This window comes from Alosa alosa, chromosome 12 (genome assembly GCF_017589495.1).
Source record: "Alosa alosa isolate M-15738 ecotype Scorff River chromosome 12, AALO_Geno_1.1, whole genome shotgun sequence".
Lineage (NCBI taxonomy): Eukaryota > Metazoa > Chordata > Actinopteri > Clupeiformes > Clupeidae > Alosa > Alosa alosa.
The window spans coordinates 6,434,660-6,457,596 of NC_063200.1; the positions used below are offsets into that span (position 1 = coordinate 6,434,660).

The window sequence follows — 22,937 nt, forward strand, 5'->3', positions numbered from 1 at the left end:
GCCTACCAGCCATCTGTGGCCTAGGCCATTATTAGAGCGCATGACAATGCAATCTACCGTTCCTCTTTTTATTCTTCTTTTAACGCTTTTTCCGCGTTTAACGCGGCTTCCACCGTTTAACGTAGAAACTTCACACGTTTAATGCGGCTTCCACCGTTTAACGTAGAAACTTCACGCGTTTAATGCTGCTTCAACCGTTTAACGTAGAAACTTCACGCGTTTAATGCGGCTTCAACCATTTAACGTAGAAACTTCATTCAAACTGCGTTACGTAGGTCTTACTTAGGACAGGTGTGGAATGTCTTTTTGAACTATTAATTAAAAACTACTGAAAATTTCCCCATATACTTAACATTGCCGATGCCAAGTGTTCCGGCCAGAGCCAGATGGTTCCGGCCACCTCCAGCAACTGTCTGTCTCAGGCTTTAAGCATACAATCTGGCTCTCTTAAGACTACAGATCCTGTTTAACTGTTTCAAAATAAAAGTCTCCACTACAATAATTCCCTATTAAATAAGTTAACCATTTAAACTATCCAACTATTTAACTGTTCAACTATTCCAACTGTCAGTTATCATCAACTATGCCTCTAGCCTACTATATTAAACCACCACCTACCTAGCAACCAATTTAGCAACCATTGAAATTAAGCATCTATGTCAGTTTCCATAGCAACCAAGATGATTATACTAGCAAACCACTGTAGTAAAGGCCCATTCACACCAAGAACGATAACGATAATGATAACTATATCCATAACGATAAAAGCGTTCACACTGAACAATGATAAACAAAGTCTCTCCTTGTGTTAATGAATGTGACGGCTAAAATTCGATGGGTTCTGATTGGCTATTAGCATTTTATCGTTATGAAAATCGCTCTGAAAGTGATCCCCAACGATATCGTTCTTCATGTCGTTATCGTTATAGTTTATGTGTGAACGTCGTCATTCATATTAACGAGAACGATATTTATTTATAGTTATAGTTATTGTTATCGTTCTTGGTGTGAATGGGCCTTAACTCCTTTATTTCTGATAGTAGCCACCATGGACACCCTAGCAACAACCTAGCAACGACTTCAAGTACCCTAGCAACAGCCTAGCAACCACATTCACAATTAAAACATAGCAACCAACATCATGAACCTAGCAACCAGCATAGCAACCACCATAACTACTCTAGCAACAGTCAGTTGTCATCAACTTTGACTCCCTGTCAACTGTTTCCTTTGTCCTCAACTTCAACTTCACAATAAGTCCTCAATACAATAATTCGCTATAAAATAATGTAACTATTTAAACTACTCAACTATTTAACTGTTCGTCCATTCCAACTGTCAGTTGTCATCAACTATGACACCCTCCATCTTTTTACTTTTAGACAATATTCAACAATATTTCATTCAGTAGCCATTTTAGCATTTCCGTGCACTCGTAATTCCCTGGAATTACATTCTCCAGTAGTTGTTATTATTAGCAAAGATCCTTGATTACCGCTTGAACCTCTGTTATTAGCCTAACTGAGCAACTCCGTTAGTCTTCACAGCAGCATTCCATCGGTTCTGTAGAGTCGATGCTAAATAAAAGAAATTACATAGAAACAGTCAAACATTCGAAATAACTCGGCCTACAGGCCACTAGGCAACAGTCACACATTCCTTCAGGTGGGTTAGGCTAGGCCTACAGACATTTTGGCCTTGCCACACACGTCTGATTCAGAGGTAAGTATAGACACTAGGTGATCAGGCTATCAAGTCAATAGGCCACATAAAATAGACTAATTAGACTGCCTTCGCGTATGCTAGTTTCACACCGGCACACGATTGTTATTGCTATGGTTAATTGGTTGACATAGCCTAGGCTATAAGAACTAGGAGGGCCTACCGCATCATAGGCCTATGTGCCATCATGCCGTATCAACATAAAGATGCGATTCCAACGATGATATCCAGTTTGAAAATCATTGGTTTCCGTCAAACGATGTTTAACACATATAGGCTATAGCAGAATGCACATTCATGAAAAAATGTTTAAATTTGAGCCCGAAGCAAATAGCCTAGGTTACCAATCAGTACCGGGGGAAAGACACAAATGACCCACGCAAGTGGAAAGCAGAGTACCGGTAGGCTAACATTGTTTTTAATGGTAGGAGGAGATGAAGGAAGAAGGCGCTGCCCAGGAAACATTTGAAGTGGAACAATTTTGTCATTCAAAATCTAAAATTGATCAAGCACTTGGGAGGATGCAAGACTTTCTCAGGGAAGAGACTGGTGAAATTGACACACTAATGAAGTCCCTCAGGCACATTAACCAATCTGTCACAGACAGATCACAGTGCAGGATCAAGTGCTTGCCAAAGGACTTCACTGACAGAGAGATGAACAACAATGACGAACGCTCAACAGAAGTAAATCAGGAGCACTTGACAACTGACCAAATGGAGATCAAGCAGCGTTTCAACGCTCTTAAACAAAAAGAGATGAAACTGCAGTGTCAACTAATAGAAAGAAACGAAGAGTTTGAAATGGAGAAGATAGTTCTGGAGAGGGAGAGAGTGCACGAAAGAATGGATTGGGACAGGTATATGCAGGAGAGAGAAGCTGCTTTGCTGTCTACAGTGATGTCTGTGATGATAAAGCGAAAAAAGATGATGGAGGAGTTGAGAAATCAAGTAGTGAGAGAGGTGAGATATTTCTTCACGATTTTATTCTTTTGTTCAGCACCAGGTGTTATTTCATAGTCAGTTTTAGAGAATGAATACCAAGTGTGCAATATCAATACAGTAGTTGAATGCTTTAAAATTTCTAAAAAATTAAAAATTTCTAAAACAAAGCTTTGTATTGGGATCGTTAGTGGTATCGTTAACGTGTGGATGTGTACGATTCCGATGGATAACGTTTGGAACCGGTTCCGAACCGATTCCCAAGCCTAGCCTCTACTGTGCCGTCACATTCATAGCTTGATGTGTCATTGGCAATCTATTATGCATTCATGTCTCAATCTTCAGAGCACCAGCAACACGAAACGTATGGAAGGAGCAGTCAAGAATTGCTGTGGGACACGCAGGAAGTGGTGGAGTTTTCGAAAATTTGAAAACAATATTCCTCGTCGGGTAGTTTGATTTTTAAATGTCATTCATTTTATTTAGTTTATTTGTTTCTGATGAAACAAAGAATCTAAAATAATCCTATAGTGTTCACTGTTCCTTCAGAGTCACATCATGTAGGCCTATTTGATGATTAAGAAGCTCCTGCTCTTTAAACTATGACTAGAAGCATAAAACAAAGAATATTGTAAGGCAAATGTGTTCGATATTCACAAGCTTTGTTTTGATATTTTCCCCTCTCAGTGGACTTCCACAAGCAGAGCTTTTAAAAACAAGTGTGAGTGTGGCAGGCACACAGATAACAGAGGACAGACATCAGCAGCTGCCAATCAAGGAGGGCTGCTTCAGGTTGGCCCAGCAGGAGAGGTCATCCCATCTCAACATTCAGATCCAAGCAATGGTGAGGACCATACAGACAGCACTGTAGAGTTAATTAGACAGAAAGAACTGAAAAAGATTGCCATAATGGAGAAGAGGGTTCGAGGGGCTGAAATGAAAAGGCAGGCAAAAGTAGGACGGAAAGCTAAAAAGACAGAGAAGAAACGGAGGAAGAAAGAGATGAAGACCTCTGCTCAGATGGAAGATAGAGTGAAAGATGTCACACTGAGGGAGCATGCAGAACAGAATGAACTGAAGATAGCTGAGCAGGAGAAACAGAAAGGACTTGGCATCCTGCACAGGATGGGTTGGAACACCCACAAAAGAGGGATCAAATCGAACAAGACTGTAACCAGCCCATGAGCCTTAGCCTACATGATTGCATGATTTTGCTTCCTTAAAATTAATATAAAAAACATGAACAGCAGCGTTGCTTTGACTTGTTTTATTGTGTGTAAATTCAAGTCCAACCAATGTAGAGATCCATGGCTAAGGAGGAACCCCACACACACACACACACACACACCTGACCACAAATTTCATTATCCCATTAAATGATCTGCTTTTTTACGTTAAAATAATTTACTGACACAAGTGAACACCTTTTTCAATATTTAGTTATTGCCCCTTTACACCTGGGTGAGGGGTACACTTCAAACATAGGTGGAGACTCATAAATGCACATCTGGCAACCCAAGGACACACCTCATGACTGTGTTACAGGCAATTTCCTTTTTATGACTTCCTGCCAGTGATCACCATGAAAACTGCAGCAATAATAGTTTCCTTTCTTTATCTTTTCAAAGAACGTACTCATGTCAAGTTAAATGTCCATTTTTTATATTTTATGTATTCTAGTAGTAGGCTTATCAACTTCTTTATAAACAAAGACGTGGGCCTACATAAGATAAGGCCTTGTAAACCATCAAAACAATTGAACTAGTCTTGTGAATGTCTTTCTAATTCTTGGAAGAAAGACCAATCAATCACTCATGTTGCCGCTCGCTCGCTATAGCACCAGAAACATTTAGATTTTGTAGTAGGTCCACTCCCAGTTTTGCTATTATATTTCCCCCTTTCTCCAGAAGTGACCCGACATAATTGACTTGGGGCATGGTAGCACCGTCTAATAAAATAGGTCTACAAGAAAAATAAGTGCAGCCTGCATCGTGGAGTTACAGAAGGCTACAGAAGTTGTAAAAGGCTAATTTCGTTTCCAAATTGAATGCTAATACATTATGATAAACAATTAATTCCTTCATCTAAAAAAAGCTACAGTTAATTGTTTAGCTTCAACACAATTAGGTTCGTTTAAGCTATTCGCTGACTGTTGAACAATTTACACTCTTGACCGATACTGCACATCCTGAAAAGCAGCACCTTTTATTTTGAAACACTAACCACTGCATTGGGTTGTGTTGTTTGCCTTCACTGTACTAGTGGTCTTGCGACGGTGGCTTACAATAACAGTTTAGCTAGCTGCAGTTTCAACTCTAACAAATTAAGTATGGAAACGACTTACTTGTAGATTTGAAATAATATTACGCTACAGCACGAAGAAACAAATGTAGAACACTCGGCGATGCTTGCTGTTTTTTAGTTGCATCTCTTAATATAGAGGTGGTTTTCATAAATCATTATGTCTACAAACTAGACAGCTAGCTAGCTTACACCAGCACAAGCTAGTTTGATGGAGTATGAGCTAGTTGGGTCTAGGAAGCTACCCAACGAAAACGACTTGACAACTGAGAGGTCTAAACGCGTTTTACTGTCATTGAACAAGTATTTCATATGGTATTCAGATAACCTGAGTCCTACATCATCAAGGCAAGACTACGATTATTCAAATACACGGCTTTTTATCGTTGACGCTAACATAATTTCGCTAATATTCTCGTCGGTTTTGCTTAGCTAGCTAGCTAACTTGCTATCTGTTAGCTGGCTAGCATAACGTCCACAACCGATACCCGTTCTCCTGGAAATGGTGAGTAACGCTAGACATTCAAATCTTTGCATACTTTATACTTGTTTATAACATCTCAATTTTGCAAACGTAAGATGCCACTAACTGGAATGTATAGTACTGTATCGGTGCAAAATACTTACTAGGCTAAACATTAACCGATAAAGTGAAGTGCATCTCGCTGAACTCAGCATTACAGAAGGTAATGTGAGCTAGCTATCTTTGTAACTTGCTTTAGCTATTTGCATTCCATCGATTGCGCGAGGCTAGCAAGACCACTTGTGACTGCTTGGAGGCCTTGAACGTATTGCTAATGCAGCTACCGACTACTGTAGTTATTGGATAATATTATCTGTTTTACGGAATAACAGCCACGTGTCATCATCATGTATCATATGGGATCATTAATATGGACAATAACGTACACTCTTAAGTGTACAATTTCCACATTTAGTTAGCTTTGGCAGCCTTTTAAAATGCATGTTACCCCAGGTGTAATAAGTCATTCTTTTCCTTAGACCAGTGGACGTTTTATGTGTCAGGCCTACTTATCATGACTGCATAGAGTGTTCTTCGCTACTGACGTTAGGTGTTTCAGTTTGATCTTAATTTCAGAGAGAATTGTGCCTGGCTATTCTGACATAGGTAATGATACACAGCCCGTTCCTTGGAATCTTGATACATTTGAAGTGTGAATTTATGTCTAGCAAAATGCTGGCGCAGGCCCAAATACGATGTCTGAAGATGAGATCTCATGTTCACCCTCTACAGGTAGACGCTCTGATGTGCTCATGGAGAAGGCGGCCTTTGAGGGGTGGCTGGAATCAGTCTCCGCCGCCTACCTCACACTGAGCGACCAGCAGAGGAACCAGTCGCTGGACCGCCTCATCTCCCTGAGCGGCGCCACCCAGCTCCGCCACCTGTCCAATGGGCTGGAGACGCTGCTGAAGAGGGACTTCCTGCGCCTGCTGCCTTTGGAGCTGGCCTTCTACCTGCTGCGCTGGCTGGACCCTCAGACGCTGCTCACCTGCTGCCTGGTGTGCAAGCAGTGGAACAAGGTGATCAGCGCGTGCACGGAGGTGTGGCAGGGCGTGTGCCGCGACCTGGGCTGGCGCATCGACGACTCCATCCAGGACGCGCTGCACTGGAAGCGCATCTACCTGAAGGCCAAGCTGCGCATGAGGCAGCTGCAGGAGGAGGATGCCTTTGAGACGTCCTCGCTGATCGGCCACAGTGCGCGGGTCTATGCCCTCTACTACAAAGATGGTCTCCTTTGCACAGGTAGGAGCAACACCACAAGCAAAAGAAAAAATACTATTTAATCATATATTTGGATAAGTTGTACTTTGTGAATACACTGCCATATGATGCAATTGGTTATTTAGTTACTTAATATTACTGCCTCACATTTGTACAATGAATGTACATTTGATTTTTTGTTGTAGAGTGTTTGTGTAATTGACCGTTTTAATGCTGATTGAGGCACATGCTTTTGGAAGCTTGTATGTGTAGTGACTGTTTGCCTGATGGTGCTTCAGGGACGGTGCTCCTTACCAGAATGTGTTACGATCTGCTGCAGGCTCAGATGACCTCTCTGCAAAGCTCTGGGATGTCCGCACTGGGCAGTGCATTTACGGGATCCAGACCCACACTTGCGCCACGGTCAAATTTGACGAGCAGAAGCTGGTGACCGGATCGTTCGACAACACCATTGCGTGCTGGGAGTGGAGCACGGGTGCCAAAATTCAGCAGTTTCGCGGGCACACAGGGGCAGGTGGGTGTTGATCTCGGCTCTTGTTTAGTCTCAGCTACAGACATGCAGGAAAACATCACAGAGGCAGTGAAGTCAGACTCCAGCTTTATTTAGACTTCAGCCTACTGTGTTTAGATGATGAGATCTGTGTTGAGATCAATGTTCAAGCACCTTTTCAGTGGGACTTCAGCTAATCCTATTTCAAGCTAGAATGGCACTCAGTAGAGTGCGCACATTACCTCCGCCAAGCCTCAACAGTGACCTTTAATGCTGTATCTTGCAAGTGAAAGTAAAGCTAATGTTCTGTTTTGCAACATTTGTGAAAGCAAAGCTACATTTGTGCAAGTGTGTGGGATGCACTCCAAAATGTAATGGCTTCTTACTTGACCCACGTTACACATTTCAACCAACTTCCATGATAATTGGGCCTATGGTTTTTGTGTAATCCTGATTACAAACCAGAGACGACATTAGTTTTTGAACTGCTGCCTCTTCTGAGAATCTGCCTGACCATGTGCAACCTGCTGACCTTTCCCACAGGTCTGCGGAATTTGGGATTGACCTTTTGACCTTTCCGAGTTTCCATGGCGTTTCTGCTGCATCTTCTTTGAACACGTTTAAATTATATCTGTGTGGTTATATAAATATTACATGTTGTCTTTTGATAAAGTTTTGTGCAACTGCTATTATTCTCTAAGATATGTATTGTGTGTGTGTGTGTGTGTGTGTGTGTGTGTGTGTGTGTGTGTGTGTGTATAGAAATGCCTTCAGGCTTTAGGTTCAACATACCAGGTCCACTAATCTTGCTTCATAGTATGCCCCCAGGTCTTTAAAGTGTGACAGTCTCAGTTACCAGGCAGAGTACTCAAACCACATTCATTGCTTCACAATAGTAATTATGGCAGAATGCAGATGTTAAATTGTATTAGGCTTTTATGTGAAAATAATGAGAGAAATCATATCCTGGGCTACAAAAATAGTTTTAGTTTTGTTTTGATTGTGGAGAACATAATTTCAGTTGCCTGCTGAACACATTTTCTCAGGAGGGCCATTGTTATGTTTGAGTTAGAGAACCACCTACTCCCTCCTGACAGGAGTGGAAGAGGTGAGATGAGTCCTGCTGTGAGAGACGTGGGTGAGTGGAGAACGAAGCCTGCTGACGGTCCACTCTTCTCTCCCTCTCCGACCCCCCCCCCCCTTGCCCATTTTCACTCTCCATTCACCCCCACGTCTCCCTGCTATCTCCTCTCTCCTTTCACTCCTGTTGCTCTCACCCCTTCCGACTTGTCCCTCACCTCGCCCTCGTCCCTCTCTGTCTGTCTCTGACAGTGTTCAGTGTGGACTACAACGACGAGCTTGACACCCTGGTGAGTGGCTCGGCCGATTTCTCCGTGAAGGTGTGGGCGCTCTCAGCAGGGGCCTGTCTGAACACGTTCACTGGGCACACCGAGTGGGTCACCAAGGTAGGCACACCTTACCTCACATCTCCCATCTTTTGGCATACTTTGAGATGGCATGAGAGTGCTTGTGATGTTTTTCAGATGGTGGATGGCTAGTTTTCTATGAGGCCTGAATGTGAATGAGCATGTTTGTGTTTGTGTTTCCCTGCCCCTCAGGTTCTGCTTCAGAAGTGCGAAGTGGAGTCCATGATGCACAGTCCAGGAGATTACATCCTACTGAGCGCTGATAAGTACGAGATCAAGGTAAACATGGTTTTTACTTTCAGTTGATGTGTTGATATGCAATCTAGCCACAAGGGGTCTCTAGTGGCTTTTTTATACACTGGCTGGAGGCTCGTCAATGTTTCCTAATTGAGGAACAGGGCTTCGGTTGAGTGGGTCAGCTACAATGGCATTATTATGACCATGGCAGTGATAGCACAGTGGGGTCATATAGATTTTTTTTTTATTTTTGCTTTTTCTTTGATATCTGGAAAAGTGGGGTACATGACACTTGGTGGGCATGTAGCACCACTATGTTGATAAGGAATAAGTCATTCCCTCATTTTTGTGGAATAACTTGAAAATCGTGCCCAAGATTATGAAACACACACACACACACACAATGTCAGTGCTCACACTATGCAATCACACAAATGTGCACACTATTACATGCATACAGAATCAAACACAGACACACATGCAGGTACACATGTGTATATACACAAATGCACACACACTGGCACACTAGGGTAAAAATCTAATGATAGATAGATAGATACTTTATTGATCGCCAAGGGGAAATTTAATATACATATAAGAAAACTCCACTGTACAATAGAGACAGTAGAAGATAAACATGATACTAAAATACTAAATATACTATAAAAACTAAATCAAATATCAACAAAGTGTGCTTAAGGATAAGGATGATCAAGTATGACAGGGCAGGGACTGAGCCTGTATTTCGGAGTGCAGCTGAGGATGATCGCTTCCTTGTTGTCCCTGTCAAGGGTGCCATGGTCGTGGACAGACCCAAGCAAGATGCAATATACAGTAGAAAGGGTGGGGATAGTAATATGGACATATAAAAGAATCTTGACATACCACAAAGCAGTATGTAATATGACCGCCACATAATGGCAGAAGTATACTTGTACAATGCAGCTACAAACATGCATTTTGGGGTCACCAAAAAAATAAGGTCTGCATTGTTGTCTCAGCAAAGTAGTGCACACAATATTGTGATCTTTTAGAGAAAATGCAGATTGTGGCTTTAGAACACATTTTTTGTTCAAAATTGGAACGGTTTGTAAAGTGTACCTGTGTACCTAAGCAAGACATTGAGCGGTTGCCGAAAGCCACTATTAATACATAACACTCATAACACTGTATTTTGAGAAAGATGATCTTTTTGCAAGGGGGTAGCTCTATTGAGCTCAGCTGAGAGAAAATTGCACACTTGTAACGTCAGTGTAAGGCCACTGGCTTAGTTACTGTGAAAATGTCATCTTTAATACTGCTGTTGCTCCAAATAAGAGCATTAAACAGGGCTGCGTTCCCTCAGGTCTGGCCCATCGGTAGGGAGATCAACTGCGAGTGCTTGAAGACCCTGTCCGTGTCCGAGGACCGGAGCGTGGGCCTGCAGCCGCGTCTGCAGTTTGACGGCCGCTACATCATCTGCAGCTCGGACCTGGGTGTCTACCAGTGGGACTTTGCCAGCTTTGATATCATCAGGTAACCCTAGAGCCCGTCGCCATGACTGCCAGCCACGGCAGCCGTCTCGGCAGGTTCTTAGTTCCCTAGTGAGTAGCTTTTCTTCGGAGTGTTGGCATGGGCACAGCAAGCAGTGTGATTAAATGGAAGGACTAAATCATGTTGTCTTGTGTGTTCTCTTTACTTTACTGTAGTAAAACCGAGTGTAGATGGCTTGCTTCTTTAAATACCAAGCTCAGGCCGCAACCTACAGCAATCTGTCGCATATCTCAGCACTAACACCAAGTTTCCGATGTGTGTCTTCTCTCCCGCCGTGGTGCTCAGGGTTATCAAGACACAGGACTTTACCAACCTCTCCCTGCTGAGCTTCGGCGAGGTGTTTGCCCTGCTGTTCGACCACAGCTACCTGTACGTGATGGACCTGAGGACAGAGTCCGTCACGGGCCGCTGGCCGCTGCCGGCCTACCGCAAGTCCAAACGTGGCTCCAGCTTCCTGCCGGGCACCACCGCCTGGCTTAACGGACTGGACGGGCAGAACGACTCAGGCCTGGTGTTTGCCACCAGCATGCCCGACCATAGCATTCACCTGGTGCTGTGGAAGGAGAACGGATAGGGCCGCGTGCAGCCTGGCTCAGACCGAAGCCAGGAGGAAGGAGGCAGCCCACCCAAGGGTGCTCTTTGACTTCAAAACAAAACAAACAAACAATCGAGAAAAACAGCCAACTTAGATATTGCATGGACCAAAGTCTTCTTGTTTTTTGGGGTTTATTTTTTATTATAATTAATTATTTTGCTTTTAGGTTCTACAACTTTTTGACACACTTGCAGTTTCATACACTCACACATACATGCTCTCACAAACAAGACACATGTACACACACACACATATACACATTCATTCTGCTTTTAGAAAGTGTGAGTAGAGCGAACTGGAACCCACGCTATGTCAGCACAAACTCGGTGGTGTGATGTGGCCACAGGATGTGGTTGGTGACTGAGGGCAGCAGTTGTGCTAGCTGTGCTGTCTAACCCCTGGCCCTCGGCCTGCACCGCCTTGGTCATAAGGGAATGAACTTGACATGAGGAAGGCCCTGAAGCCCCACCACCCACCCTCGCCTCTTGGAGTTTGTGCCAAGCTGTTGATTCACAGTAAAGGAAGCCATCGCCATAATCACCTCATTACGCCATGTGTTTGACTCGTAATACTACTGGTGAGCAAATCCTGGAGGAGATGTTGCCTTAAAGTACCACGTTTCTAATTTTTTTTTTTTTTTTTTTTTTTGGTGGCTAAATGTCTTTTTTCGACAGATCCATCCATCCATCCATTCATAACAGCACAGGTTAAAAAACTTCACATTAGAACCAGTTAACCACCACACACTGTTATAAACGTCAAGCATGGATAAATAAAAGTCCTTTGGGTCGGACAACATTTAGCTGTTCCTCTATTCTTCCTTTCACTCTACGTGAAGTAATCCTCATTTTCTTTTTTTTTTTTTTTAAAAAAATACTTTCAGAAAGCCACCGTGTGCATCTTCGACAATGTACGGGGGTTTCTTAACATTTCTGGGTTGTTTTGAGGTTGTTTTTTCTGTAGTCTTGTGCCTTTCTTACATAAACACACTTACTTTTCAAACATCTGAGCCATTTTAGTAAAGGTGCAATAATATGTAATGTACGTGAGCAGGAGGTGTACTCGTAACCCTGCTCTTCTCACACAAGTCCCATTACTAAACCTGTGTACACTACTATGTGTAGTCTTTTTTTAATCATTTTAAAGTATTGTGAGCAACTACCACTACCTAAGCTCTGCACAATTGGTTTAAGAACCGGAAGCACTGGCTTGGGCAGTTAGGTTATTTGGCTGAGGCTTTTTGCTCTGGCATCCCTTCTCTCCTCTATGTACCAGTAATTGGTTCGGAGTTATTCAGATCAGGTTAATTAGTGAAAGTTACGGCAGGTTTGAGGTCATGCCCGTGACATACACAGATATTGTATGTAACAAGTCTTCCACAAGAGTGGATAAGAAATGCAGGCATTAAACTGCTTAAAAAATGCATGTCATGAATTTACAGAATACTGTATGTGCACCTGGGGGGGAAGAGAGGAGCGAGTCAGGCACTGTTTTAAGCTTTTCTTCTGCCATAGTGCACAATCAGACCACCCATCTCAAAGTGTGTGACTGGCTTGGCTAGATGTTAAAAAAGTCAAATATGCTGCCTTTAAAATAAATGAAAGTAGCTAACTCTTGCACAATCTCTTTGTTCCCCAATGAGTGTTTGCTTTAATAAATAACTAGGGAGGAATGTATGGGTTTTGTTTGTAGCAAAATGTGTTCAGCTTATGATCTCTTGATTTATGATTTGGTGAGCTGACTGAATATGAAAGCATCTTGTAATTCATTGCACAGGTGTGTATACAGGACTGCATACTCACAGTTCTACAGGTCTATGTGGTGATGTGAGTATGCATAGACTGCATCACAGACATCAGGTCTTATAGCTAAGTGGCATTTAATACACAATTCAGTGTCATTTAAAGCTGATATACAGCAACATACTGTACTACAACCCCCAAATGAAGAGGCATTGAACAAAGTAAAATGGCAATACAAAGTGTTAGTTGAACACAAGTCACATGCATTGTCACGTTACTACATCATGTAGATATGTTTAGACAAAATATAAACAATTATATAAACACACATGTCCAAATATGAAGTAAAAAAATCAAAACAAAATACATTAATAAATACACTTATATTTATATTTCAGCAAGACTGTTTAGAGAAAAGTACAGTTTGGTGGTAGTGGTGGTAGCTGATCCTAACCAATATGAATAAAACAAAAATAAACTTTCTGGCACTGCTGTCATACTTAGTAGGACACTCTGTAATGGCAGGTTTCCCTTGGAGAATAAGTTAGCTTTACTTAAATGCAAGTTAATCAGGGCCTGCACGGACATTTTTTTGATGCCTTTTTCATTGAGACAGGACATCACATTTCAGGGGCAATTCATGAAATTAACTAAATATACTGTGTCAATCGTGCTATTGCTTATTGGGATATGTGTCTGTAGAGGAAATATTTAGTATTTACGGTCAATAATGCAGGAGACTATCTGCTAATGGCAGCAATAAACTTACAGACCTCTATCAGGAAAAACATAACTTAAAAGCAACTTGTGATGTGAGAAAGTTTAAGCTGTGTGATGTGTGTTGTAGAGGCAATCCAAAACTACAGCAGTCTTGTTGATCATACCCGGTTTTGTGAAAGATCTGGTTATTGAAGTTCTCAGTGTATCACACCTTACAAAGAGGAGGGCATTTTGTGTGTGTATGTATCGATGCTTGCAAGGATGTGTCTATCCTAACGGTGTCTGTGCAAATGCCTACACTTTGTACAGCTTCCACAAAAAGCATTATTTTTCAAGCCTGTTCATGTGGCACGCCACTATTTATATAAAAACAAAAAAACACTAAGTCACAGAGGAGTGGTTACAATGATATAAAAATAAATAAAAACACAACCTAAATCCATACATTCAGAACACACCGTTAAAGAGTTATTCTGATTGTCTCAAATTAGCCTTGAAACACTTAATGGAAGGCCTTTTGACACCATGCATAGCACAATGGCAATTTTTTACTTCATTTGGATTTTAATCAGTCAATCAGCAAGTTAGCCCGTTTACAATATTACAGGCAATTTAGATACATTTTTCCTTCGATGCTAGATTGCCAGTTCCATGAAGACTGTTAAAGAGAGCCTTCACTAACTAAACTATTCCATTACTCTTCATTGAGATTTTTTTTATCTTCCTTACATTTAAGGTGAACAACTAATGTAGCTTAACAAAATTTCCAAAAGCACATTCCAGTGATATGAAACAAAATCACTTTGTAACACTGCTACTGCATTCATTAATAAGCTCACAATGGAAACAAACAACAAAAAGTAGCTTAATAAACTTGTGGTACCAATCTCACTGACAGTTTCTTCACAGTAACAGCTTGGTTTGCATCAGTTCTAGTAATGGCTTACTGGATTGATGACTTTTCTTCAGTTGACAAACTTGTTTTGTCCTGGCCCAAAATGTGACACTATGTTCACAGCTGTACAGAACTTGCACCACCATACTGGCAGTACTGAATGTTTTAAAGTAAAACCAATACACTGTTTTCTTAATGTGTGGTATAACAGACACCACCTTGACGCGTGACTGTCCCAAACAAATTCATTTTTTCTTAGGTGATCTTTACTTTGTGGAACCAGGACTGGTGCATTTGTGGAGCTAAATGAACATTTATTGCTCTCGTCCTGTTTTACATGCCTGTACTGGAGAATGCAGAGTTGACGTTGATGTGACTGTCCAGTTTTAAGGCTATAATGGAGATTAAGACAGAGCAAACCATTTTGTAACACAAGACTGTCTATGTCTCAGTGCAAGTAATAACTACATAATTATTGAGCAAATTCAAGTTTCATGTCCCAATTGTCATGTGCAGACAGTTCATATGACTCTTACACATGAGATGATGAGCGGAAATTTCAAGTTTTTCCAAGAATGGATTTACGTTTTTTCCTTAAGTATTTTCCTAAGTACCTCCAGATTTACAAATAAATATTGTGCAGGTGAATCTGTTGGATCAGCATTAGACTATTAAAAAATAGTCTAGTAAAATACAACCAGGGGTGCGTCTCCATTTTATCCAATACCAGACTTTTGGCAGACGTCCTCTCAACTAACACTGAACAAATGTCTTCCCTAGTTAGCTTATGCATCACATCCAACTATACTTCTAAGCAACCCAACATGGGCTATACAGTAGCACGTGCTCATTCACATTTTGCAGTAGAGGCATGTACACGCAGACGTCTTCGCACACACTCACATACACAACGGCAGAAAGCGTCCATATAAGGTTGGGGGAGGGGGATTGGGGTGGGCTAAGATAAGAGGTGTGTGTTCAGGACTTGTCCTCTAATGACGGGGAGACCTTCAGCATGTATCGCAAGCACAGCAGCAGCAGCGGCAGCAGCAGCCAATACCAAGAGCCGGTCTGTCCATCTCTGCTTGCTGCCAGCACACACACACACACACACACACACATCCATCCATCCATCCGTGCTCCTCTCTGACCCATCCGCCTGGGTGTCCACGCGTGTCCGTCGTCATCAAAGAGCTTTGGCACTGATGTGCCCCCGAAAGGCAGAGAAGGGGGCTTTTATTTGGAGAGAGGAACGGGTGAAGGGGGCATTCCTTTTCACTCAAAGGACATGAGATTGGCTGGTGTCTGGAGAAGAGATCAGATATTATTTTAATTTCACAGACAAAAACACATCATTACATTTCAATATATTTTTTATTACATATTATATAATATATATCTGTTGTTATAGACCATTATTACAGAAAATGATGAGAAAGGAAGACGATGAGATTCAGTGCATGTGATGATGAGAAAGCATCCTCTCTGAGGTACCTTGGGTCTGTTGCTCCTGCTTGCCTCTTCCAGGCTTTTGTGCCAGAGGATGGCCGAGAACCTGGAACTCGTCTGGAACTTGTAAACATTCCCTTCGGAGAGAGAGAGGAAAGACTGATTTAGTGTTTAGAGGGCAAAAGGGAAGCCCTCTCCCTCTCTGTTCCCCTCTTTTTTTTCCTGTTTGAGTTCCGCTGTTCGGTTTGACCCTCTGGGTTAACAAGGGGAACCTCTGACAATGAGGTCATTTTGTTTTTATATGGTGGGGGAGAGAAAGAGAGAGAGGGAGAGAGAGTAGGCTTCGCTGCGCTGCTGACTATGCGTTCGGACCGGTCCGGGCCTCACCTTTGTCTGGGTCGTTCAACTGGAAGATGTTGGGCCTTGCCGGGTTGTCTGGCAGAACCGCCATCCAGCCAATTACGGACATTGTTTTACAGGGAGCAGATTTGTACTGCAGAAGAGGCCCAGATGAGCCAACATGACATCAGTCAAATAAGCACAATAACAGACCTACACATGCAGGGTTAGTGAGCGAGGGCTTGTAGCGAGCCTCTCTGCACATTTCACACATTAAATGGTTATTAGTGTCTCCTTCTGTTCACCTCATAAATGAGGGATCCAGAAGTGTCATTTTGTTTGAAAACGAATCTGATTGCAATAAATGCTTATTGCATTTGCGCATGCATCAAACCCACAGACGAGAGCCAGAGCTACTCACATGCTTTCTCTCCGAGGCCCGCAGCGCTTTGGTCCCGTAGAGGCTCAGGGTCGAGCCGGAGAGAGACACCCAGTACCGTGTCCATGATGACAGCTATACATCAGGGTTTAGACAATAACATTATCAGTCAGTTTACCTTAGACGTAATGAGATCACCATGCAGAACTGAGACTGGATCAGGGCCAAAATGGTCATGTAAGCTTTAACCAAAGAGCTCTGTTCTAGAATCTTTGGCTTTAACACATGAGGATTTTCTCATGGAAAAATGGGGGTCAATGTGCAAAGGCTCTAGTACCACACAGTTTGCTCACAAAATGCACACAATTCATACCTTGATACCTTTGCTATCTTGTGGTATGCCTTTATTGCATTCTGCAATTTAACACAGCTTTTAAGCATTGACCTCCCAGAGGATCACCAAAAGGTGTCTTAACCTCCGTTTCATTGCTGTAGGTCCGTTCGGCGTCACATAAAAGTTAACGAGCTGCGGCGCTCACCCTGGGCTTCTTGCCCCTCTTAAGCATGGTCTTCCGTCTCAGGGGACCCTCCATGGTGACGCTCCCCGCCTCCGAGGCTCCGCACACAGCGTCCAGTGGCGAGGGGCTAGTGGGAGGATTGGGAAACCAAAATGGCTGTCATTTAAGAACGCTCGGTCAGTTTTAGACATAAGGGTGCTGAGGATGATTGAGCTGATGAACGAACGTCAAGCCAAAAGGTGACGCGTGTCTTAATGTGAAGGTATCTATGTATGTGTGTGTGGGCAATGCCAAAGAACATGTATTCATTGTTATTCTACGGTGTCGTACAGGCTTCTAGTACATTAGGAAAAAGGGGAAATGGTCATCCAGGCTGGATAAAAGGAGACTAGGCTAGTGATCAGATGTTGGATGGTGGGGCTCCCTGAGGTCAGACCAGAGGGAGCACTTGCTGACGGGGTGCGGGAGATGGAGGACAGCAGCAGGCAGGGTGGAGGCTGGAGGGGGTGGGCAGTGTAGCTATGTGTCTCCCTTTGGGAAGTGCTGGCGGTTGTGCATTTTTGTGAGTCATACACCTTGTGCCAAAATGACAAGTGGTTTTAAATGGTGATGGAGAAATCAAGCCTGCGTTCTCGATCAGAGTGAGATCTTTTTAGGTCACCGAGTACTGAAGGCCAAAACCCTCATAGGTGCGTCGTTCACCAAATTCACGTCAACCCCACCACCACCACCACACAGCAAGATCTAGAAAATGTCCTGCAAAACTCATTCAGAGCAATAGACAAAAGATTTGCGCCGGTGCATGAGAATGCCAGGATCACCAATCAGAGAAGATCCAAACCAACTACTGCAAGGAAACAAGGGAGAGATCGAGAAGCAAACCAAAGAGTGATAAGAGGAGGGAGAGCGAGAGAGATGTCCGGCATGCACGTATGGCTGACTGTGACCCCCAGCCCCAGGATGAGTGACCTACTGCATGACCTTTGACCCACCACCTGGAGGAGCACTGTACCTGTAGATATAACTGCAGCTCTTGGGGGGAAGGCGTGGGGGGACCCTCCAGTTGGGGCCTAGCGTGGCGTACATGCGCCCCCTGTTCACACACGGTTGGTCAAAGTCAGTCTAACCCCCTAACAGCCGACTGAGCTCATCAATAGGACCATGATCACACATATTTCACTTCCTATTTCATCCTTTGGGTAATTGTTGTCGATAACACAAACATGAAGAACACCAACCATTCGTTTCTGGGATACTGATTTTATAAAAATAACAATAAATAATACATTGGCACATCGGATATAAGACAACAGATCAAGCTCACAACATTCACACAACAAAAAACGCAGACAGCTAAACATGAAAGATGTCAGCACCTCACCTTTCTACTCCTGATGACAAGTCTTCATAGAAGGAGCTTTCACTGCTGTCTGCTGAGGGTTTAGACAGAGAGGAATGACACCCCAGAAAGCTTCTTAAAGGGCCAACACACAAGACTCTGACTAACTGTGGTGGAAGTACTATACAATTTTCTAATTTAAGAAACATACAATTAGGTTTTAACACGCGTGAGATCACATCCTAGTATTTCTTCAGAGAGGTTAAAGCAAGAAAACTTAGGCTGACCAAGCGATAAGCCATTGGTGAAGGATGCGTTGGCGGGGTTGTGTCTAGCAGGACTCTGAGACTCCAAGAAGCTGTCGTCCAGCAGGTGGCGAGCTTTCTCAAAGGGTAATGTAGCACTCTTGCTCTCCACAACACCAAACTGATACATCATGCTAAGAGAGGGAAAGAAGGTGGTGATATATACATTTTCCGATCTTTCAATGCTGATATTGATCAGCATTGAAAGATCATAAAAAGTATAGTCCATAATTGAGCATATGTGTGTGTTTCCTGAGGCATTTGTGAGGGGGACTGACTTGTTGCCGAGGCTGTGGCTCTTTCTGTGGCGTGAGGGGGGAGGGGTGGGCAAGTAAACGGCCACTGATGCGTCGGGGCAGGTGGGCCTGCGGCGGTTATACCTCACAGAAGCAGACACCTCTGAGGGACCTGGAAGAGAACAGACGGCCTTGAGGCCTAACAAGACAACGTTCCACTGATCATCTGGTGAGGTTTCCCCAAGCTGGAAAGGGTGATGATAATCTTTCCGTTCACACTAGTAAACAACAACGGCTCTCAGTGATGCAAGTCTCAGGAGTGTAACAGCATATCCAGAGATGGATGGAGAAGACCAAATAATCCTACAAATTATAATAAAATTGTGGTTGGCGGTTTTGCATTTCAGACAGAGTAAGTTATTAAGATATATTGCCGTCTAGATGACATGCCGATAGGCCAGTCAGATTTCCGAGACCCAAGGCCTAAGACACGACAGAACTGGTCAGTGTCACTGACCGGCAGACAGACTCACGCACAATTTCTTTTCCACAGGACCATCACCACGGCAGCCAAACACTCTTCATCTGCCTTTGACAGTACCCGTAATAACAAGCCTGTTGAACATCATTACAACACTAACGCCAGTGAGAGCGGTGAGTACTGAACAAGTGGGTCTCTGGCCTCTAAGTCACACTGAGGAAACGCTCGACATCATCTCTAGCAGACTCAACAGCACCTGTGTTTTTGTGAACACGGGACAGCTGCACGTCATCCTCTAACAATGTCCAACCGCTGGAAAACGAACTCTCTAACAACTACTCGGTCTATTCTGCACAGCAAAATGTACTGTATCTGTGCTCTACTAACTTGTTTCATTTCTGATTTTGTACAACAGATAAGTGGTGATCTTCCCTTTATTGTACATATTTGAACTAGGCTGCACAAAGTCACGTACAGGGCACAATGGCATCTTAATTTTCATTTAGCGCTGTGTGCAGAAACAATCTGTTCCTGCGGTTCATTCTGTTGCTATGACACAAGGGACTACATTCAGAATAAATTCATCACGGCTCTGTTAAGCACACACGAACCCCTGGGAAATGTTGTCATTTCCCCTGCAATTATGCCTACGAGTCTGTTTGAGCCATGAAGGGGGTGCTGAAACACATGGAAACCCATAATTCTTTTGCTCACATAGTCAGGCCAGCTTTCTCGAACAGCACAGCCTGAGTGGGTAAAGAGCTGCCTTCCAGCACACTCTCTCACTGTTCTGGCCTCCTTTTAAATGTCCATCACACAGGTAAGCCTGGGGGGTGTAGCTTCACGGGCTAGATACCAGGCAGGTCGTTAAAAGGGCTGAAATATGTCTCCATAAAGCTCAAGGCAGAATGTCTATGCAGGCCACCTCGCATGCCAGGTGGGTGACCTATGACACAAATGTGTGTATTGAGGAAGCAGGCTCTCCTGCTGCAAGCGCCCTTTTAACAATGTCAAGCTGGTCACACACTGAGGTAGACATGTGTTTCCGTTTTTTCTTTGTCTCCCCTAAAGCTGAATTCAGTGTCAGTGGGTCACGTCTAACAAGTGGTTCAGGAGCATAGTTATGAACCGAACTGCAGCACTTAGTCATCAAAGGGTAAACGCTGTATCTAAGAGTACTAGTAATGTAATTTCAGCATGTCGAGGTCATCCGTCTATCAGTGTCTTAAGTCGTAAATTGACAAGACACAGATTCCCAGGGAACATGTCAATACATCACAGTCAGTATGAACAGAGTTTTCCCATCACCCCGCCAGGATATATATGTCTATGGCTCAACGATATGGATATAAATGTCTATGCCTCAACAATGTGTGAGAATGAGAATAGAAGTTCAGGAGCTTCATGTTTGGTGCACATTTTGTGTGGGTGTTTTTATTCTAGGTAGAGCCAGCTCGTCACTTTCCACTCCCCCACCCCACATGTGATGATTGTTCTCCCAGATGTTGAGGTCACCCTTGACCTCGACAGTGACCTTGACTCATCTATCTCTCTCAGCTTGCACTGCCTACACATCTTCCAGAACCTGTCCTGCTTTTTGCATTCAGTAAAATGCAAATGTGTCATGTACAAACTCCATCTTGGAGGTACACATCATTCTCAGAGAAAGCGTCTTTGCCCTACACTAAGCCACAGTCTTCTAGTGGTGCACACACCTCAGTGACTTATGTGCAGTTACCTATAGATTACTTACATTCAACCATGCAACAGACTCAAGACACATATACCCCCCCACACACACACACGTGCATGCGCACACAAGCACACACACAAACACAGGTGGTGTCTCTCGGAGATCTCTCCACACCACACCACCCACGGCCAAACAGGAGGAGCCGTTTGGTCATTCCTGGCAGCCCCTGAGAGAGGCTCCGCTATGGAAAACATCACTGCCTGTTTGTCATTAGCAGGCACACGCTCCCTCGCTGCAGCTCTCACTGCCCTCCGATGACCAGAGCAGCCCAGGCTGTGTGTCTTTGCCCCTGGGTAGCCACACACACACACACACACCTCTCTGCAGCCACACACACACCCCAACACTCCTCCCTCTCGAATAACCGTGTGGGTGAGACCTCCTGGATCATCAAAAAATCTTAAAAAAATCAAAAAACATTGGAGTGAGAGAGTGAGGGAAGAGAGAGGGAAAGGCATTTGATATGCTCAGGATTGGAAAATAAATTTGATTGCTTAACCTTGCTTTTTAATTCCAACTCCAATGCCACACCGTCTGGTTTGCCTCACTCTGAATGCTGCCCCTGTTGAGATTCTTGAGTTGCACTACCTCATCTTTTTGGTCGTGCCTGGTGAAGTTTGTGCATCAGCTCATCCAGCAGGACCAAATCATGTTGCATAACAGAATCTAAACTAAACGGATTTTTTGGACAAGACAACAGTCCACATGACGGAGTTGCTTTTGTACAAAACAGACGGAGTTCTCACTGCTATTTCCTCATGGCAGCCACTGTGGAGCCCGTAGACTGAAGGCTGCTTACCATGCAAGTCATTGGCGCACAGGGAAATCTATAACAGTGGTTCCGGGCAACTCAACAGCAATAACAGTAATGTCGATAGAAAGATTAACGGCACCAAAACAAGTGCCCGTGCCTTCTGGCCAAGCCATTACAGGGATTGTCATTATAGCAAATGGCAATAATCTTGGACAGAAAAAATAAAAACACGTACTAAATAGGAAATTATGTCCTGTCGTTGTTAATTCCGACTTGGCTGGAAAATCTGCATACAAGTTTTAATTGCATTTGCAGGGACCGGCGCTATATCTGGGAGTCATATTAGTTAATCTCACCCCGTCTTTGTTGGGCCAGTAGGGCAGTTACACCAAAAACATGGTGTCTCAGATATTTCCTGTGGCTCATGTGATGAGAATAAAATGTGCAGTAAAGTGGCATGGCGAGGGGGCCTGGGTACTGATAACCATGACGAACCCTTTCAAAACAACATACATAGCCCAGTCACGGGAGCTCTCGTCTGAGCTTTTACATGGAAAAAAAGGCAGAGGTTACGATCCTCAAGAGCCTTGCTTGGAATGATGAGGACATTAGGCTATTCTCTCTACATCATTATCGCAAAAACGCAGTACATGTAGTTTGCGTGACTAGGGGCTTGCTGACCCAGTTGGATGCATTTTACTGTGCTTTTATTTCCATTTTCAGAAACGTGATCTTGTAGTCACATGATTGGGACATGTGTCCAAAAAAAAAAAAAAGAATGGTTTTGCTGGATACCACCCTGGTAGAACAAAGTCGGAGTCACACCAGTGACTTGAAAGCTTTTGTAGGGGGAAAAATCTCTAGACAAGCTTGGGCCTCCTATTCTTGCTCTGCTACCTCACCCTCCTAAACCCGCTCTGATGTTTCCTCATATATTAATGCCTGTGCACACACCCCCCTCCCCCCCCCCCCCGACCTCACCCCTCCGATCTCAACATTTTGGCACTTAATTCCCCTGGATGCATTCCAATCCTGTT

General features: G+C 43.5%; 3 protein-coding genes across 12 annotated transcripts in view; 2 read left to right on the forward strand and 1 right to left on the reverse strand.

Moving 5' to 3' along the window:
- Positions 1 to 1,614: 1,614 nt before the first annotated feature.
- On the forward strand, positions 1,615 to 3,906 carry LOC125305004. The gene is made up of 4 exons (XM_048259586.1): positions 1,615 to 1,722; positions 2,151 to 2,684; positions 3,009 to 3,113; positions 3,351 to 3,906. The coding sequence occupies exons 2-4, from the start codon at positions 2,157 to 2,159 to the stop codon at positions 3,846 to 3,848; spliced, it is 1,131 nt and encodes a 376-aa protein (XP_048115543.1). The 5' UTR covers positions 1,615 to 1,722; positions 2,151 to 2,156; the 3' UTR covers positions 3,849 to 3,906.
- Positions 3,907 to 4,909: 1,003 nt separating this feature from the next.
- fbxw2 (F-box and WD repeat domain containing 2) lies at positions 4,910 to 12,606 on the forward strand. Of its 2 annotated transcripts, XM_048259485.1 has the most exons (8): positions 4,910 to 5,469; positions 6,038 to 6,093; positions 6,220 to 6,729; positions 7,028 to 7,222; positions 8,531 to 8,664; positions 8,818 to 8,904; positions 10,208 to 10,377; positions 10,681 to 12,606. In XM_048259485.1, the coding sequence occupies exons 3-8, from the start codon at positions 6,240 to 6,242 to the stop codon at positions 10,967 to 10,969; spliced, it is 1,365 nt and encodes a 454-aa protein (XP_048115442.1). In that variant the 5' UTR covers positions 4,910 to 5,469; positions 6,038 to 6,093; positions 6,220 to 6,239; the 3' UTR covers positions 10,970 to 12,606. The 2 variants fall into 2 exon arrangements, with proteins under 2 accessions (XP_048115442.1, XP_048115441.1); XM_048259484.1 differs by lacking the exon at positions 6,038 to 6,093.
- Positions 12,607 to 12,850: 244 nt separating this feature from the next.
- The window catches only part of LOC125304936 (ras-specific guanine nucleotide-releasing factor RalGPS1-like), an 80,372-nt gene continuing 70,285 nt past the window's right edge, over positions 12,851 to 22,937 (reverse strand). For 2 of the 9 annotated variants that reach the window (XM_048259471.1, XM_048259473.1), the window contains 9 exons: positions 18,955 to 19,084; positions 18,659 to 18,810; positions 18,414 to 18,465; positions 18,045 to 18,125; positions 17,054 to 17,159; positions 16,557 to 16,649; positions 16,184 to 16,289; positions 15,842 to 15,955; positions 12,851 to 15,652 (listed from right to left, as the gene is read on the reverse strand). In XM_048259471.1, coding sequence (XP_048115428.1) covers positions 15,627 to 15,652; positions 15,842 to 15,955; positions 16,184 to 16,289; positions 16,557 to 16,649; positions 17,054 to 17,159; positions 18,045 to 18,125; positions 18,414 to 18,465; positions 18,659 to 18,810; positions 18,955 to 19,084 — 860 coding nt within the window. In that variant the 3' untranslated portion in view covers positions 12,851 to 15,626. Of the gene's footprint in view, positions 15,653 to 15,841; positions 15,956 to 16,183; positions 16,290 to 16,556; positions 16,650 to 17,053; positions 17,160 to 18,044; positions 18,126 to 18,413; positions 18,466 to 18,648; positions 18,811 to 18,954; positions 19,085 to 22,937 lie in introns of all 9 variants that reach the window. The other 7 variants (XM_048259474.1, XM_048259475.1, XM_048259476.1 and 4 more) reach the window with 7 other exon arrangements.

Excerpts from the sequence above, each read along its gene's own strand:
- LOC125305004 (XM_048259586.1), top strand. The coding sequence starts at position 2,157 with ATGAAGGAAGAAGGCGCTGCCCAGGAAACATTTGAAGTGGAACAATTT. Across the intron at positions 2,685-3,008 it reads GAAATCAAGTAGTGAGAGAG|AGCACCAGCAACACGAAACG; the intron begins GTGAGATATTTC and ends CTCAATCTTCAG. Across the intron at positions 3,114-3,350 it reads AAAACAATATTCCTCGTCGG|TGGACTTCCACAAGCAGAGC; the intron begins GTAGTTTGATTT and ends TTCCCCTCTCAG.
- fbxw2 (XM_048259485.1), top strand. The coding sequence starts at position 6,240 with ATGGAGAAGGCGGCCTTTGAGGGGTGGCTGGAATCAGTCTCCGCCGCC. Across the intron at positions 7,223-8,530 it reads TCGCGGGCACACAGGGGCAG|TGTTCAGTGTGGACTACAAC; the intron begins GTGGGTGTTGAT and ends TGTCTCTGACAG. Across the intron at positions 10,378-10,680 it reads GCCAGCTTTGATATCATCAG|GGTTATCAAGACACAGGACT; the intron begins GTAACCCTAGAG and ends CGTGGTGCTCAG.